The sequence below is a fragment of the Limulus polyphemus genome, unplaced genomic scaffold, assembly GCF_000517525.1.
Source record: "Limulus polyphemus unplaced genomic scaffold, Limulus_polyphemus-2.1.2 Scaffold1262, whole genome shotgun sequence".
Classification (NCBI taxonomy): Eukaryota; Metazoa; Arthropoda; class Merostomata; order Xiphosura; family Limulidae; genus Limulus; species Limulus polyphemus.
Window position 1 is genome coordinate 216,076 of NW_013666872.1, and position 18,936 is coordinate 235,011.

Here is an 18,936-nt window from a genome sequence, read left to right on the forward strand (position 1 = left end):
AAGTTTTTCTTCATTACCCATTCAAGCTGTCTCCAGCCATTATTAGTCTCAAAGTGGGTTCCTCGTCATCGAATTACCCAATCTTATTTTTTTCTTGCCCTCAATTGTTGAGTGGAGTTAAGCCTAATTTTTTTTTAGCATTTATGGTGAAGCACTTAATAATTTTTATTTACTTAAATAATACCCCAAAGAATATAGACTAATAACATGCAAAAAGTAGACAAATTCACTTACTTCTAAAAATTTTCCTAGCTTTCTAACTATGAAACAAGAGCAGTTAGAAATTCATCCAAGCTAGTCGTTAACTTTCCCACGGGAAAGATGCTGCTACTCAGAGTGACATTGACGGTTATCTGTTCAAAACACAATGTTATACAATACGCCATTGATAGATGAAAATCTTGACATTCTATTGGTTATAAATATTGTATGAAACATAAGAGAGAACTGTCAATCATGTGTGGCAGGAGGGGTCTGATTTTCTCTTTGATAGCTCTGTGACAAAACAAAATTGAAGGCCATTGAAGGTCTGTTTGAGCAATAATGATTTTATAGAAAGCATTTTACATTTAATTTCGTACATTTTCGAAGGGTGATGGATAAAATAGGGATGATGACATGCTAAGACAAAATTTGTCATGTGTGTTACACTAGTGGAAATTCAGGATTTGTTTATATATTTCCCTTTAGAATTAAGAACTTAAAACTTCTATACTATTAAAATATGGATTATTAGCTAAGATTTTATGCTATTCTAATTAGTATAACATAAACAAAAAGTAGTTTAATAAAATTTTGAATGTAAGCCATTAAAACCTTGTGTCATGCGCAGTAAAGGGTACCCGTGATGATAGGGTTAAATTGTAATTCTAATAGCTCTAGTATTGTACTTGTAACTTCATATGTTTATGACTTTTTTTTTTTCAGGATTGGCAGCAGGATTGGGAGTGGGGGCCATTGCTGAAGTGACACGCCGTAAATTAGGGTTAAAACAGAAGGAAGAAACAACGACTACATCCATACTAGACAGCAATCCATTTCTAACTGAGGCAAATGCTAATAGAATAGTAAACACACTGTGCCGAGTTCGAGGTGCAGCTCTTAAAATTGGACAGATGCTTAGCATACAGGGTAATTGTTTATTATATTCACAGCAACTGTTTCGTTATTAATATTATATTTCAAAACAGATTGTAAATGGAGAAATGTAAACAGGCCATCCAGACAGAATTAAAATTTATTTATTTTTTTAGAAATTAACATTCTTTTCCAAAGAATATCAGGTTGTGATTGCTGATAATTCTAGTTTTTTTGTTTCTGAATGTGGTCTTGTTTACCAGCTCTGTGTTTAGGCTTCAATTTCCCTGTTCTTTTCCTTCTTGAGGTCCCTGCTGATTTTTAATGTATGATTGTTTGTAGGCAATACATTAATCACTTAGTGTTTATAACTACTGTTCCTAGCCCTGTCTGCCCTAACAAGGCAGACTAGTGGTAGTAGGCCAGTAGCCTTTTAAAATAGGGGTACCATTATTGAGGTGGCCACTCACTAGCCAATAGAGTATAAAGATACCTTCCTACTTTTGAATAGCTTCCCTGACACAAAACCTTATTCTGATCAGCCCTGTGTTGCTTCTACCTTCTAATAACAGAGACTGGCAAAGTGTCCTCAATGTTTGATGATCTGTCTACCTACTCAGAATTTGTCACACTATGTGGTACAGCTTGCATATCTAAGTTGTGTTGTTCATTGATCCTATATTCAGATATCTATCTACTCTAATGTTGTGCACAGCTAGGCTCTAGGTGGTTAATACTGAAACAGATCTTACCAGTAGATTACTTTCTATATCAGATTGATGCCTGATCATATACTAAAACGAAACTTAGCTAACTCTAACATGAGTGATAATTCTGTACTTATACTTACAGTTAAAGACACAATAACATTTTAATGTTACTGTTAATACTGTTGGTCCTACAGCAATTACCCATACTTCGTCTACAGTGGCTTCTGGTCTGCAGTTGTCAGTGGAAGATGTTACAGCCTTGGTTTGGTAAAAGTGGGCTGCTTTCATGCAGGCTTCAGATTTGCCTGACAATTATACTGTCATGCCTTGTTCAGGGGCACCTGATCAAGAGGATGATGATTTCAACAGCCTGTTTCCTCCCCCATCCTATGCCACACAGTCATGTTTAGCTCCTCCTTGTCCCCTCATCCTTGAGCTCTACGGGTTATCTCTGAAGGGCTTATTTTTCATTTTTCTTCCCCTCATCTCATTTTCTTCCCCCTTTTTAGGATTCCATTTCCAAATTGCATCTATCTGAGGCAGTTCTAGATCTTCTTCACAAGGGTTCTGTGAAACAGGTGGATCCTTTGTTCATTGTCCACAAGAAGACCGGGGACTGGTGCCCCATCGTTGATCTTTCTTCTTTGAACCATTTCATAGATCTTTCTTGATTCATAATGGAGTCATACCTTTCTCTTTGATGGGTTTTCACTCCTGGTCTATGGATGATGAAGATAGATATCTCAGATACTTACCTCCACAGTCCCATCTACCCAAGCATCCTGGCATTTTCCTTGTTTTGTTTATCTGGGTTGCATCTACCAGTTATGGCCTTTTCCGTTTAGGCTGGCTTTGGCTTCCTTTGTTTTTGTTTTTTGTTGGGTGGTCAAGGCCTTTGCCTGTCTTATCCATTCCAGGAGCCTTTGTTTCCACCATTACATGGATGACTGGTTGCTTCTAGCTCCTTGGCATGCCACCCCTTACCTTCACACTCAGTTTCTTCTTCGAGTAGCTGCATGGTTAGGTTGACTGTTCAAGGGGGAGAAGTCCTTCCTTGCCCCCACTCAATACCTTGCTGATCTCGGGGTATTATTCCAATTCCCATCTTAGCCGGGCCCAACCTTCTTCCCATTTTCTGTGATCTATGGAGCTTCTGGTTCAGATCACTTCCTCCTTTACTTCTCCAACTGCATGACAGGTTCTATCTCTTTTGGGGATGTGGGCTTCTTTGGAGACTCTCATTCCCCTCAATCGAGCCTACATGCGACCACTTCAGTGGACTTTACAGGATCAGTGAAACCTCGTTTGGGACCCCTTGGATGCATCTATACTTCTCCCTCCTTCACTTCATGTGGACTTTTTCTTTGTGTTTGAACAGAGACAACACATCCAAAAGTGCACCTCTTCATAGATGTTTCTATTTTGGGTTGGGGTACATATCTGGACACACAGGAGATTTTGAGACATTGGTCTGTAGCAGAGTCATGTCGGCATATCAGTCTCCTAGAACTGCTCACTGTTTGTCAAGGTTTGACTCGTTTCCTTCCATCTCTCCAGACCTAGTTGGTTATGATCCATTCCAATAACCACACAATTGTCTAGTAAATCACTTGGCAAGGGGCACTCGGTCAAGGTCTCATTTTTCCACACATTGGACCTCATATTTTGAGCTCACAGCCATCACATTTGATTGCTGGCATGTCCTTTACCTGGTGCCCTGAATCTGGTCATGGATTGTTTATCATGCCCTGACAAGATTCTCCTCACAGAGTAGTCCCTCGACCCACAATTGTTTGATTGGCTATGCTCCCAGTGGGGTACTCCAGTATTGAATGCATTTGCTACCAACCTGAATTCCAAGCTTCCCAGATTTTGGTCTCCTATTCCCTATCCTTTGGCTGTAGCTGTCAATGCCCTCATTCAGCATTTGGGGGGCCATTACCATTATGAATATCCTCCTATCTGTCTTCTTAAACCACTCCATGTTGAGTCCTCTTGGTGGTTTCACTTTGTCCAGCACAGCCATGGTTTTTCACTTCTGTGCCCATTCCTACGGACACCTCCTCTACCCCTATCACCCACCCTTCTCAAACAACCTCAGTCGGGCACACTACATCCTTTCTTTCTAACTCTCTGTCTTCACATGTGGCTTTTGTCTGGTCTTTTGCCAGACAGGCTAAACATTCTCCTCAGGTTGCTTCCCTGATTTCTCATTTTGATTGCTCTTCCACCATGCTAATTTAACAACATAAGTGGTATGTCTGCCACCATTGGTTTTCACGTCTTTTCCTCTCCTGCACCTGACTTCCTTCCATACCTGGCTTTTGGACAAGAGGCTGTTGGTATCCACTGTTGCTGGTTATTAACGAGAGGCATTGTCGGCCACTTTCTATTTCACAAGATTTCACAGTGTCTTTAATTCTTCGTTCCTCACCTTTTTATTTCATTCTTTCTGCCTTTGCTGTCCCCACATCCTACTGCACTCCCTGATTGGAACATCAATGTTGTCCTCCATGCCCTCACTCTTCCTTCCTTCAAACCCATGTAATCCTGTTTCTTATATCATCTCTCCTTAAAGACCTTTTTCCTCCTTCTCTTGTCTTGTAGATGTGGATATTCAGATGTGTTCACTTTCAATGTCTCATGCACATTATATCACAGGTCCTATGTCATCCTCTAACCTGATCAGTCTTTCCTACCCAAAACTTAGACCACACATGAGAACGAATTAGCCTTCACTCCCATTACCCTCCCTTCCATTTGTCACCTTTATCCTCATTCTAATCTGGATCAACTCTTATGTCCTGTCTGGAGTCTCCACTGTTGCATGGCTCACATTGATCCCTTCTGTGTTTCCTGTTCCCATTTATTTATTCATTGGAACCCTTCCCTTTTTTGTTATATTTCTCCTATTACCCTTACGAGTTTGATGCGGCAGCTAATTCACCTGGCTTATTCTTCCCTCTCACCTGATGACTGTCATCTCTTCCAAGTCCCCTTGCATCAAATCCATCACCTTACCATGTCCATGGCTGCCTGATTCCATCATCCATTAGAAGATGTAGTTCATGCTGGCATGTGGACCACTCCCCATACATTTATCTCATTTTATCTTCATCATCTGGCTGTTTCCTGCCTTACAGGTTACTGTTTACCTCCTGTCACCATCTTGAGCTTCACAGTTTCTCTGTGAGATGGTAGGTGCTCTTTTTATGCTTTTCTTTTCTACAAGGGCCTTTCTTGCATATATGTATTCTGCTCAGTGACAAGTATTGCCTGACCAGGTATACTTATTCTTAAACTCCCACTGTATGACCATTCAGGTAAATATTACCCAACATTGAGATGGGGTAGTCTGTAGGACCCCTTGTAGGTATTTCCTTGCAATGTTTTGCATCATAAATATGTTTGCCCCAGACTAACATGAGTAAATCAGAAGAGGATTCTTGCCCATCCCTCCAACTCCTTAGTTTGGCTCCATAAGAAATGGTCTGTTTTTCAGTATAAGGTTTGGCAGTCACCTGTTGCACTATCCACTATGTTGCGTTCATCAAGACTCTCCAACACTTTATTTCTCCCCCCACATTTTCCCAGTATAATACAGGAGGCTTTACCACTTACCAGCTTTTAGTCACTGGAGTGGTGAGCCATGGAGGCATCCTTCTCAATGTGCTCAATTCCACTCATTTGAGAGTAGAGAGGTGGTGTTCTGCCAGTATAGATGGTGTATAGACTCTCCTCCTACTGCCTACCTGATGTACTATTCCAGATGCTGCCTGGTTATGGACTGGATGATTTCCACCACAATGCACTTCACCCCTCTGGCTGAGCACTCTTCTTCCTACTGTTGCCTGGATGTTGGTTCCTAGAGGATACTGGTGTTGGCTGGAACTGGACCAGCCACATAAGTCCTCACATGTAAGTAGTCCAGGTACCCTCCTTCTACTGCGGACTGGATGATTAATTCCCAATGCTGCCTGGTTCTGGACTGTAGTTGAACTGCCACATTGCTGTCCACCTTTCTACCATTGTCCAGATGTTGGTTCCTGGAGGGTACTGGTGTTGATTGTGTTGGAATTGCACACATGATGGTCCTTGGAACGGAAGATCTTGCCTTCCAGTTCCCATGTCCAAGGTAAGCGGTAGAGGACCTTCTTCATGCTACGACGCTGGGTATTCCTATCATGGTACTGTTAGTGGTGGTTGAAGTTGAACTTCCCCTTATGATCCACCTTGCCCTAGCCACTCTACATTCTTTTAAGTTCTGTTGTTCCTCCTGTGATACCACCTTTCTTATGACACATCATTTTCATGGGGGGAAGAATATACCTGACTCAGAAGTAGTGTAGTCTCCCACAGGTGTTTCCTACATACTCTTTATTCACACACCTCATCTAGGTAATGTTACACCAGTCCCTCCACCAGGTCAATGTGGAATTCTAGCTATTATGTGAGTGGAGATATCATATTAAAAGTTAACATTTTCCTACACCGATATTGTATTTCTGATAGATTCTTGCCTCTGCTTACACTTCCCACCCTTCCTCCCCACTCTCAAAGAGAAGCTTAGCTAAGTTGCAGAGAAGGGGTCAGCTGTTCTAGGAGTTGTGCTTCACTCTTATTGGTGGAGGGTTGTCACATGCTCATTTGCTTGCTATCACGTACCTGCCTCATGTTAAAACACATGAGAATAGTTAAGATTATCCAGGCTAGATGTGAGCTAAAATTTATGCATATAGAGGGCAGTACAAGTCAAGAAAAGCTATTGTGTGTGAAGAGTACAATCTATCAGAAATAAATTTTCAGTGTAGGAAAAACTTTTGTCACATATGCAAATCAGCAAGATAGGCTTAATAACAATATATTCTTCTTTCTATTACTGTAAAATAAACAAGCATTATAAAGGGGTATATCTGTATTTTCAGATAACTCTATGATCAATCCACAACTTCAGATTATCTTTGAACGAGTACGTCAGTCTGCTGATTTTATGCCATCTTGGCAAATGGAAGTAAGTGAAACCTTTAGCATCATTAATAACTTTGTTTTAAATCTTTTTGAGTATTACAGAAACTTTCATCATACATTACTTTAACCATTACCACAACAATAAGTAACATTTAATTATAATGTATATTTAACTGGAACTGTGAATATTTAATATGATGTATAAGTATGAAATATTTTTGTTTCTAAAAAAAAAGGTAATAGGTAAAAGTGCATGTCATGACCTTTTGACAGTTACATTCAAAACTTAATTAAACTACTTTTGTACCAATGTATTTTAATAAAATTAACATCAAACATAGTTAATAGATCAAATTTTAATATTATACAAGCTTTAATTTCTTAATTTCAAAAGGAAGTATTTAAATAAATTCTCATTCTTCACTTTTTGTACCATGTGACATTTGTTTGCTCCAAATTGCATACTTTAAATAATCTTTTCTGCCCTTTTTGAGCTTTTGAGTTTTAATATAAATTCCAAACTTATCTTATAGATATTGCTAAGATATAAGCTAACTTTATAGCCTCTAATCATCTTGTTTTACATGGATATAAACCAGAAAGTCCAATCCATGTGAAACACCATACTGTCTTTCAAAAAATCTCAGTAATTCTCTCTGACATTTGCTATTACATTATTTATAACCAATAAAAAGAGGAGATTTTAATTTTCTGATTTGTGTATAATGATAACTCATTCTCTTGACAGCTTTTGAATTATTCGGCATACAGATTCAAAATTGCTATCACAGAGCTCAGCTTGACCAGCTAAGGAAATTATTTTAAATCTCTTATAGCTTAGTTAGAAAGCTAGTTAAATTATAATAGTTATAGGACATTTTATGTTTTGTGTATATTATCATTGTGTTCTAAGTTAAGAATTTGAATTAAATGAAAATTCAGTAAAGTACTAACAACAACCCTAGAAAAAAATTATGGTTAAACTTTTATTGATAATTCAAGTCTTTGACTGTAAAAAAAATACAAGGCCAACACATAAATACAGAATTTCTTCTTCTTTTATAGATATTTTATTTATTGTTATAAAAGTCACTAAATGTAAAAATTGGACACTTATTACGATAGATAAAAAAACATAAAAGAGAAAAAATGAAATAAGAAAAATTTCTCCGTGAAGTATGCACATGAGAAGTTTATGCATTATGTAATTCAGCACCATAACTTGACAACGTGACTAACCTGAGATATTTCTCAGGTCTGGGCAGATCTGGTGTATTTCCAAGATGTGGACAGATCTGACATATTTCCCAGAACCGGACAGACATATTTTTCAGATCTAACATTGTAAATTTTTTTTCAGGTCTGGAATTTTTATACTTCTCATACTGAAGAAAGCAAATTTGAGTTTAAAAAAAAATACTGCACAGAATTTACATACAAAAGAGATGTTGGAAGCTAATGTCTTGCTCTTCAAATCAGTTTGGATCGTCTGTAATTAAAATACATTGTGTTATGAAATTTGGTCATCAAGCATCATATATAATCTGTAGTGTGCTTTATGCCTTTTAAAAGTACTGTAGTGGTTTTTAAAATTCATTATTAATCTAGTACTTATCTATCCAACAAAGTTTAGAACACTACCAAATTGTAATTATTAATTTTCAGCAATAAATTATATTTCTGGAAATCATAATAGAACAAGTTTTAAGTATGAATAAGTTAAATTAAAATTTTAGACCTAGTTTTCTTATATTCTTTAAGAAAGTGATGGTGCAAGAATTAGGAGAAGAATGGCAGAACAGGCTACATTTTTTTGAGCCCAAACCTTTTGCAGCAGCATCCATAGGACAAGTTCACCTAGCTACACTCCATGATGGGAGAGAAGCTGCAATGAAAATACAGGTAGATTTATAAATGATATCAAAAATATTTTCTTACATTCATCTCTACACATGTATGCTATTTGTTTATACATTTTTTGGATTGTTTAAAACAAGTAACCTAATAAATGGTTGAGTTTATAAGAATTTTAACCAACAATATTTTCGTTAATGAAAATGAAATCAAAATGAAAAATATTGAATTTTCATTAACAAAAACTCAAACAGAATTTTTTCTAAATGATAATTAAAAAGAAAATGAAAATATATTACTTAAAACTAAATGTTTCTTCAAAATGATCACAAATGAAAATTAAAAATCTCAAAAGGTACTGGAAAGAGTAATAAGGATCAGTCTGTGAATGTTACTGAGTTTATTAAGCATAACTGTCAGCACAGAGTAAGCCTTTTTGTCACATGCAGTCATAATGGAGACTAATTAATATAAACAAGTTATTTTTCAAAATTATTTTGTAAGTTGTATATTGTAAGTTTAAATATTTATCTCTGCTGTCTGATCACTAGAAATCAGTGTTGTTTTTATAGTCTGGATTCTGGAATATAGCTTACATTTGTACGTTTTGGTTTTTTGAAAGAAGGGGACTAATTGGCTAAAATTATATTTTTATTACTTTTCATTTAATTCATATATTGTTCACATGACAAGATGTAAATTGTCAGAGTAAGTACTAGTAATTCTATATTTAAAACATTTACTCTCTAAAAAAGTGTTTTAATTTAAAACTCAAAATGGAATGGAAACTAAAATTAATGTCAAATACTCAAAACTAAAACAGAAACTATTATCAAGTAAGCAAATCGAAATTAAAACTAAAAGTGTAGTACCAAAAGTAAAACTGTTACTAACAAGCAAAATGAAATAGAAATTAAAACTAAAAATATGTAATCACTAAAACTAAAACTACTTTTAACAAGCAAAACGAAACAAACACTAAAATTCTTTTTTGAAACTAAAATATCACTGATTTGAACCCTCTCAACATGGGCTCAATAGATTGGACCGACCATGTGAACTTATTGTACTTGATTAAAGTCTTTATAGATTTGATACTACAGTAATCCCTCTTTGATACGACTGACCTATCTGCCATAATAAAAAAGTCGTTAATCAAAGGATCAATAATAAATGACCGAGTTCAGGCTGTGCCAGCTGCTATTCCAAGGGGATGAGCATAATGGTTTATATACTGTATAGGAGTCAGGTAATGTAGCAAGTTGATACACTGTATAATAATAGTTATCAATAAAGATAACTTAAAATTGTTTTGTTTGTGTTTTATGTAAAATAATTTATTCATCGATCATATTTATTTCATAAACATCACATATCACATTTTTATTAAATACATATAAAATATTACAAACTGACACAAAATGTATTTCATAAAAAATCGTCTATCTTTGTTTGTTTTGAACATTTAATGGAGTTACTTTGAATGTTCACGAGTCTGACAGTTATTTCATCAAGAATCGTTTCATTCTTAGTTTTCAGCGGACAATTTTTGTGTTAATTTATAAAATAACTTGCAATAAATGTCCAGAATTCAGAGAAACTGGAAAAAAATTGGAAACCAGATTCACTGAACATAATAAAAATTACCATCCCATATTTACCACCATTGCAGATAAAAAAATCCACAGTATATCTATACAAAATACTGTAATTTTAAACAAAGAACCAAACATCGGAAGCTACGAACAAAACAGCCACACCCTAAACCAAAATTTCACCTTGAAACTTGGATCCTTTGATTCCAGCTCTGAAAAAGGACCATTCCGTGAAATTAAAAGGACCAGTAAAAAAATAAGAATAAATATCTGAACTAAATTATTGCTGGACTCTAGCCAATACCTTGTAAGCTTATTCTGTCTGAATACAAATACTACATAAAATGAAATATGTTGCATTAAAACAATTTCAAGTTGACTAAAAATTCTCTAATTTCCATTTTTTGTTTATTTTTTTCTTTTGTCCCAAATTTGGTCTATATTAACATCCACATCACGTTTCTCAACACTTTGAGCCTCCTTTTTCACAACAACTTCCTATTCACAGTTTGAGACATTCGCAGGTTTCACTGGTGCTTTGAGGCATTTCATTAGCCATGTTTACTGCACTTGAGTCTGTCACTCAACAAACCCTGAGTTAATAATCCTCACACCCTGCTAGTATAGTAAATACTAATCATGTTACTTAACGTCTAGGTCACTAGTTCAAAATCTATTACATTCACTAAAAGAAGAAACCTTAATTCCGTGAGCAGGGCGAAGACAAATAACAGTTTCTGACCACCCCTGGTTACCTTTCAGGACCTGAAAGTTTTAAAAACAAAATACCAATGTACATGTACCAAGGAGTTTGACTTGAACACCCCAGGGTACCAAGATACATATATAAAACTGAGCTGGAAGGAATCTCCAGTTATGTGACCTCTTTGTTCCATACTGTATACACAGTGTTCATGTCTCTGTAAATTGCATTATTCATATGAAGAAAAGTCATTATAGAGAGGTCTTTATTCGACCTTCTGCCCAAAAATCACAGTCACATGTCGCATCTGTCAGGAAGTCGTTTGTGGGAGGTCACATCAATGTAAAATTGTTACATGCACAGAAAAAAAAGTTGTATTTAAAAGGGTTCTTATTGGGAGGGGTCATATCCATCAGGGACTACTGTACTACTTTTTAGTATAATATGTCTACACAAAATTTGGCAGTCCTTCAGTAAACATTATAAGTCTTTTACATACAAAAAGTCATATTTTTTAGTGCAGTATTTTTAAAAACTAAAAAAGTTGTTTGTGAATATGTCAAGTACTTGTTTTGAATAGTCCATTTGCAAAGTGATTTTCATGTTAAGATTCAGAATACTTTTCGTCATCTCAAAAATATAAAATTTCCTTTGTGTAATCTCTAAAAACTCCTAATACATTTCAAACATTTGCTTTCAGTAAAACTTTTTAGTTTGTCAGTTATTTTCTCTACTCTAACTGTATATGGGTTTGGGCAATTTAACCAACAAAAATAATCTAAATTAATCTAATTACCCTATTTTTCTTTTTATAATGAAATTACATTCATTTATCCTGAGTAGCTTTAAACTCATAACAGTATAGAGCTATTTGTAATTAGATTTTATTATTTTATTGCCCTTTGAACAGTGTCTAACTACTGTTCGTGCTATTATAAGTTGTAACTCACTTAGGGAATGTGGAGCTCATATTATGCTATTGAAGTACATCACTCAGAGTTGCTTGCATGCGTACCTCATAAAACATTTTTATTATATTATTATCTATTTTATCTAATCTAACTTTAACCTAAATAGATCCCTATTTTTACATTTTAGTTACTTTTATAATAATAATAAATAAAGAATGAGCATGAAAAACAAAAAATAAAGTACTTACCCAAGTATTCTTATTTTTGCTGTCTACGACACTTAACCCTACTTTTTTTTTATACTAATGGTAGTTGTGTATTAACCAATTTTTATTTAATTAAATAATGAACAAAGAACATGGAATAATAACATGCAAAAAGCAGACAATTTCTTCTCACAATCACAATTTTTCTGGCTTTCTAACTATGCGACAAGAGCCATTACAAATTCATCCAAGCTAGTCATTATCTTTCCCATGGGAATGAAATTTGTGTTAAAAGTGAAATTGACACTTCTCTGTTCAGAACATAATATAATATGTCATTTTATAGATGAAAACCTTGGCTTTCTATTGGTTACAGACAATATATAATTAAACTTAAGAGAGAACTATTAACAAATCCTGAAAGAGAGGATGTGACAGGTGGGTGTGGCAAGAGGGGTCTGATTTTCAATTTGATAGCTCTGTAACCAAACAAAATTGAAGGCTATAAAAATTATGGTGTGTTTGAGCAATGACGATTTTATAGTGAGTAACTTATGCTTAATTTTGTAGTTATTGAAGGGGTAGTGGATAAAATAGAGAAGAGGACATGCCTAGAGAAAATGTGTCATGGGTGTCACACTATTGGAAATTCAGGATTTTTTAAAATATTGCCTTATAAGATTTAGAACTTAAAACTTATATACTATTAAAATATGGATTATTAGCTACAATTTTGTGTTATACTATATGGTATAATGTAAACAAAAAGTGGTTTAATAAAATTTTGGATGTAAGACCTTAAAACCTTGTGTCATGCACAGTAAAGGATACCCGTGGCAATAGGGTTAATGATCAACAGATAATTTTATTTGCATTTTCTGTAATTTTGCAGTTGAACATAAGGTAACATCTGTGTTCATTTTATTTTTTATTTGTTAGGATTTAATAGACTGTTCTGAGAATATTACTGTTTTTAAAAACATTCTAACGAATCATCCTTACTGTACTCTTTATTTTATTTTACTAGACTCTTGTAAGATATTTTTACTGTAGAGATATTGATAGATCCAAACAAGCCTTGACTGTTAAAACCTTGGATGTATCATCAGTGGATTTTTCTAAGTCATTCTTCGAACAGTTTTCCTTATATTTTGTGAATTAAAAATGAATTCAAACCACAATTTTTTCTCTTCATATTATTTTCCTATTTGATTCTGAACATTTTAACATTCAGAGTAAAATGATATCACATTTTTTTGTACTTTCTTATTGCCGTTTAACTGTTTTTTGTTGAAATGTAATGAATAATTAATCACTATGTAAGGTACTTTTCAAAGGCTTTCGTGTACTAGTACTTACAAACATGTACTGTTCTTTTTCTAAAACTTTAAAAAATGTACCATCCATATAAAAGACATTATAAGTTCAAAGTTTTATATTATCTAGTTGTAATTCCTTTATTTCAAAAGAAACTTTAAGGATAAATTCTTAAACTTCAGTTTGACCTATAACTTCACAAGATTATAACTTTTTGCCTCTGTAACTTAAATAGTTCTTTCTGTACACTCTACTTCAATGTATTGACCGAAACTAATTTAATTGCTCTGTTTACATATTCTTCTTTGGAGCCTCTTATGTGATGTTGGGAGGAAAGAGAAATACATTTCTTGGAACTCTTGATGGATACCACACACACACACACTCTACAATTACAGTTGCAATTTCTCAGCAAATTATACTTGTTTGACTTAGATGTTTGTAACCAATAGAAAGACCACATTCTAAAATACTATTTTCCAACAGTTATTTTAATAGAGAGCTTGTTAAATGCTCTTAGCATTGTTGCTGCTTGCATCCAGGCTAGCACTTTAACATTATTTCTCACTTATAAATACGTTAGTTAGATAGACAATTAAATTTTATTTAGTTTTAATTTTATATTTTCATCAATTATGAGTTAGTTATGTTTTAAAATGCATTTTAGAAAGGTCTAATAATTTTTTAAATTACAAGCAAACTGCTTCAGTTATATCAGGCTCAGTGTAGTAGGCAAATGTCGTAATGTTATGACAAGGGCTAAAGTGTCACTGCCAAGAAAACCCCAAGAACACCCGAATATGTGTGTCATGATAAGTAATAATGCTAAAGAATAGTAAAGGAAAATAAACATTAAAAATAAATATTTTCTGAAAAAATAAAAACTTACAATTAATAATATAAACTAATAAGATTTTCAAGACTATTTGCTGAAAAATTTCAATGGTAGGTACATTTTTTAATTTTTAATTGTAAACATTTCATTGCGCAATATGTTGATGATAATATTTGAAATATTCAAAGTCTGAGTGCAAATAACTATGATACAAAGATAACAAATCTTTAAGTAAAATACTTAATTAAAACAATCTCATTCTTTGTGCACAAAATACTTGTAGCAAAATCTTACCAATTCTTATGAAGATATATTAAAAAAGCTCTGAATTATTGTAAGTATTGTTGGACTGTGTATAATTCTCCGAGATGTATCCAAATGGGTTCAATTCTGTAACCATAAGATTAAGTACTTGGGAGAAGTTCTCCTGGACTTGTATTTGTGTCCATAAAGTACATGTAATGTTATGTTGTTGATCATGTTTCTCTTATTTTGTTATCAATATAGAAAATACATAAAATATATAGCTTATATCTATGGGTATTAATAGCAGATGTTTATAAATTTGAATGTTTATTTAGTTTTAATTTTTCAATTTGATGGATAAATACAGTGGTGAAAAAATTATTGCATCACCCAATTTTTTCTCACTTTTCTTCCAAATCATTTATTTAGAGGTCTTAATGTGCATAGGTGCAAAGTTTCATGGATGATCTAGTAATTATTACATTAAGAGCTTTATAGGCTGTCTGGGTATTGCATCAGCCCTTTTGGGCTATAAGTAGTCAGTATAGACACCTATCTGCATCAACATGCCAAGGGTTGTGAATTAACTCCATGGAAAAAAGTAGCCATTGTTTATTTTAGCAAATAGGAACTTTTGACAAAACAGATTGCTAGGAGAATTAAATTTAACCAGCCTCTGTGAGTCCCTGAGTGCAAAGATATAAAGAGACTGGCTGTGTGGAGTGGTGGAAGGGAAGGGGTAGAATAAAGAAATTTCCACGGCAGCTAACTATCACATTCTGAAATGCACGAGTCTGCAGGATCATTCACTGTTGTCCACAGATCTCAAAAGAGCATGGCAGGAAACTTCAGGGGTTACTGTCACCATCTGCATAAGTTAGCTCATCTTCTAGCAAGATGGTCAAGAAAGAAACCCTTCCTCGCTAACAAGATGAGGCTCAGCTGGACCAAAGAGCATTTGACTGGATTGAAGCAATGTGATCTTATCAGGAAAATCAAAGTTCAGCCTACATGTGTCTGATGGGAAGCACTTTATACTATGTTGATGTGGAGAAAAATTTCATCCATCATGTTTGAATACAACTGTCAAGCATCAGCAGTGTCAGGTTAAATAGAGATGCATCTCTGGCTATGGTGCAGGATGCCTGTAGTATGTGAAAGATACTGTGAATGCCAACAAATACATCAAGATCCTTGAGTCTCAGTTAAAGCTAACAGTTCAGGATCACTCTGGTGGAGCTGACCAGTGCATATTCCAGGATGACTATGCTACATGCCACAGAAATAAAAAAGTTAGTAATATTAATGCAATATATGCAATAGACATAAAATAAAGAGGAAATTTTACATGTATTAAAAAGACATCTTGGGTCTTATTTCATTGCTTCAGGTAAAGAACTATCTTTGAAGAGAGAGAGAGTCAAGACACTTTGTTGACCAGGCAACAGCCCAGATCTCAATTCTGTCAAAAACTGTTGGAAGGTAATTGGTAGCAAAGTGCAAAATAATAAACTGAGAAGCTCCTTGTAACTGCAGGAAGCCCTGATTTGCGTATGGTATCATGAACTCACCCCTCGCCACATGTATTCCCTCATGCACTTTATGCCATGGCAATGTCAAGCAGTTATCAAGGCCAGAGGGGGTACAATCAAATATTAAGACAAGAAATAGACAGAGTGACTACTTTTTGTCAGTTACATTAGTGGCATTATCTTTAAATCTAGAGTTTCTTCCTCAAAGAATATTTTCGTATCTGCTAAGTATATGTTAATCCTCTGCTGTAATATGTTTGTCATTGTTGGTTTGTTAATAAAGAAACATATATGTTTCAGATAAGATATCTTCCCTCCTCTCACAAAAGTTTTTCTTGATTAGTGCTGCCCTCTATTGGCACATATTTTCAATACTCGCCATTAGCCTTTCACCTTCCGCTTCTACATATCCCCATGTAAGTGGTTATGCATCAGCTTTCCATCAGTAGGAGCACAACACCACTCCTATCATAACAGCACCCTCTCCACACTTGCACTCGTTAATCACTTTGAGATTGGTCATAGGGCATACACCACATATCATCAGAACATATAAAAGAGAGAAAAGCATACCTGGATTAGATGTGGTGCAGTTTCCCATTTAGGTGTGATATTTTCTTTTTTGGTTCCACATCTTTGGGCGCTTCCTAAATGGGGATAATTTTTTCACTGGCCCTCCACTAATTCAATGTGGGATTCTAGCTATTTTGTGAGCAGAGGGAAGATATTGTATTGGAAGTTAACATTTTCCTAAGCTGAAGATGTATTTCCAATAGATACTTACCTCGACTCTCATTTCCCACTCAGCCTCCCCACTTCTGTTGATATGTGGTGTAGGTCCTATGACCAATCTCAAAGTGATCAACAAGTGCAAATGTGGAGAGGGTGCTGATTACGATAGGAGTTGCATTGCACTCCTATTGATGGAGAGCTGCTGCATAATAATTTACTTGAGGGAATGCAAAAGCGAGAGGTGGAAGGCTAGTGGTGAGCATTGAAAATTTGTGCCAATTGAGGGCAGTAATAATTGAGAAAAGCTATTTTGTGAGAGGAAGTAAGTATCTATCAGAAATACAGTTTCAGTTTAGGAAAATGTTAAATTTGGATGACTGAAATATGAGTCAGCTTACACCACACTATGTCTATAACCATTTTACATTAATTCTGACACTTCCACAATCCAAGATCTCATAAAAAATTTCAGGAACAAAGAAATGTGTGAAAAGACTGGGTAATGCAATAATTTTTCCACCACAGTAGATTTTTGAGTTTCCTACCTGTAGGTTGCATTTCTGTATTATTAAAGTAACATAATAGAAAAGACACAGGGCATTTTTATCTGTTAGAGTAACATTTCACGCATGTTTAAAACTAGTATTTTTCTGACATTAGTATCCTGGTGTTGCTGAAGGTATTGATAGTGATATTGACAACCTGATGGCGATATTGAGTGTATGGGAGATTTTACCAAAAGGTAAGTGCAGTGTTAATATTATTATTCAATATAATAAAGCATAATGAAATGGTCTTACAGAAATCTAGTTTATTTGAATTTTATGTATAGAATAAATTTGTGAAATCAATTTGCAGACACCTGCTTAAAGCTGTACACAAACAGGAATTATATATGTAATTTTTACTATATGGAACCAAATTTTATGGAGTAAATGTGTTGTTAAAGGGTTTAGACAGACCTGTATGATAAGCTGTTTGTAGCTATATTTCTCTGTTTTGTGATATATTAATGAGTGCTCTGGACTAACCACATCTAAAACTAGGACAAATAAGTTCAGTTGAGTTTGATTACAAAGAAAAGGAATCACATTAAATATATACAGTTTTGTTAAGCCTAATAAATGTAGTGATATTTTTTTTTCCTTACTTTCCTCTTTGTTAATTCACTATAGATTTCAAACAAGAAACATGTATAAATAACATTTCTTCTACGTATAACTTCTCAGAAGGCTACTACTACACTAGTTCTCATGAGCTTTAATATGATAATAGTTAGAAAAACACAGAATTACTGATACTACGTAGTTAAAATATTCTTCCAAAACATACATACCTCTGCTGACACTAATAGCTATTTCTCGATCTAACATTGTGTTTGCTTGCTCCAGTCTTTATATACCCCACTCGACTGCCCTCGGCAATATCTAATTTGCAAAACTTTACACCAGTCCTCACATGCCCTCTATGCAGGTACTGTATATAAGCACTGTATGCAGATAATAAAATCACTTTTACTCAACAAAGCACGAGCATTCAGACTAATGTTTTGTGATTTAAATTTTCTTAGTTTTCGCTTTCTAATAATTGGGAATTCTTTGTTTTGTTATCCAGAGATATATTTCATTGAATTTGTTTTTTGTATTTTCCTACAAATATACCATAAAAAAAGGATATGAATTCCCATGTAATGGTTCCAAGCACAGAGGCTACTCAGCCTTCATCTATTTCTCCCTTTTTTATCTAGTGATGGTCAGCAGTTGGGGGAGGGGGGGCACTCTCCATGGAAGCTATCCGTGACCTGATTCGGGGTGAGATTGAGTCCTTCAAGCAGCCCAAGGGTATATCTCCAGGAAGTGCTGATTTGAATTTCATTCTGAAACAGGATATTCTGGGGAGAATTTAGGCTCCCTCTTTTGTGCTCCTTCTTTCACTAGAGCTTCCTCTTCTGAGGACTCATCTGATCAGCCACCTTCTGACCCCTTTCTGCAGTTAGTTACACATGATTGTGAAGTTTTGGAGATGCAACCAGTTGCTTTTGAGTCTACCCCTGCTTTGTTGTCCGATCGTTCTCAAGGGGATTACTTAATTTCTTCTCCTTCTCCTGATATTGCTGTGCATGCTGGGAGGTTTGCAACACAATTACGTGAGGGTGTTGCTATGCCTCCCCCCCCCTCGTTTATCTGAACAATATGCCCTGGTATATCATCGTCAGGATGATATATATTTGGACACTCAAAGGTTGGATCC

The 18,936-nt window shown here is 34.9% G+C and overlaps 1 protein-coding gene across 5 annotated transcripts in view; it reads left to right on the forward strand.

Annotated features, from left to right (window-relative positions):
* LOC106462835 (atypical kinase COQ8B, mitochondrial-like) overlaps window positions 1-18,936 on the forward strand; it is an 81,097-nt gene that overhangs the window by 27,238 nt on the left and 34,923 nt on the right. For all 5 annotated transcript variants that reach the window (XM_013922798.1, XM_022390232.1, XM_022390233.1 and 2 more), the window contains exons 5-8: window positions 928-1,131; window positions 6,713-6,798; window positions 8,517-8,657; window positions 17,347-17,428. In XM_013922798.1, coding sequence (XP_013778252.1) covers window positions 928-1,131; window positions 6,713-6,798; window positions 8,517-8,657; window positions 17,347-17,428 — 513 coding nt within the window. The remainder of the gene's footprint in view (window positions 1-927; window positions 1,132-6,712; window positions 6,799-8,516; window positions 8,658-17,346; window positions 17,429-18,936) is intronic.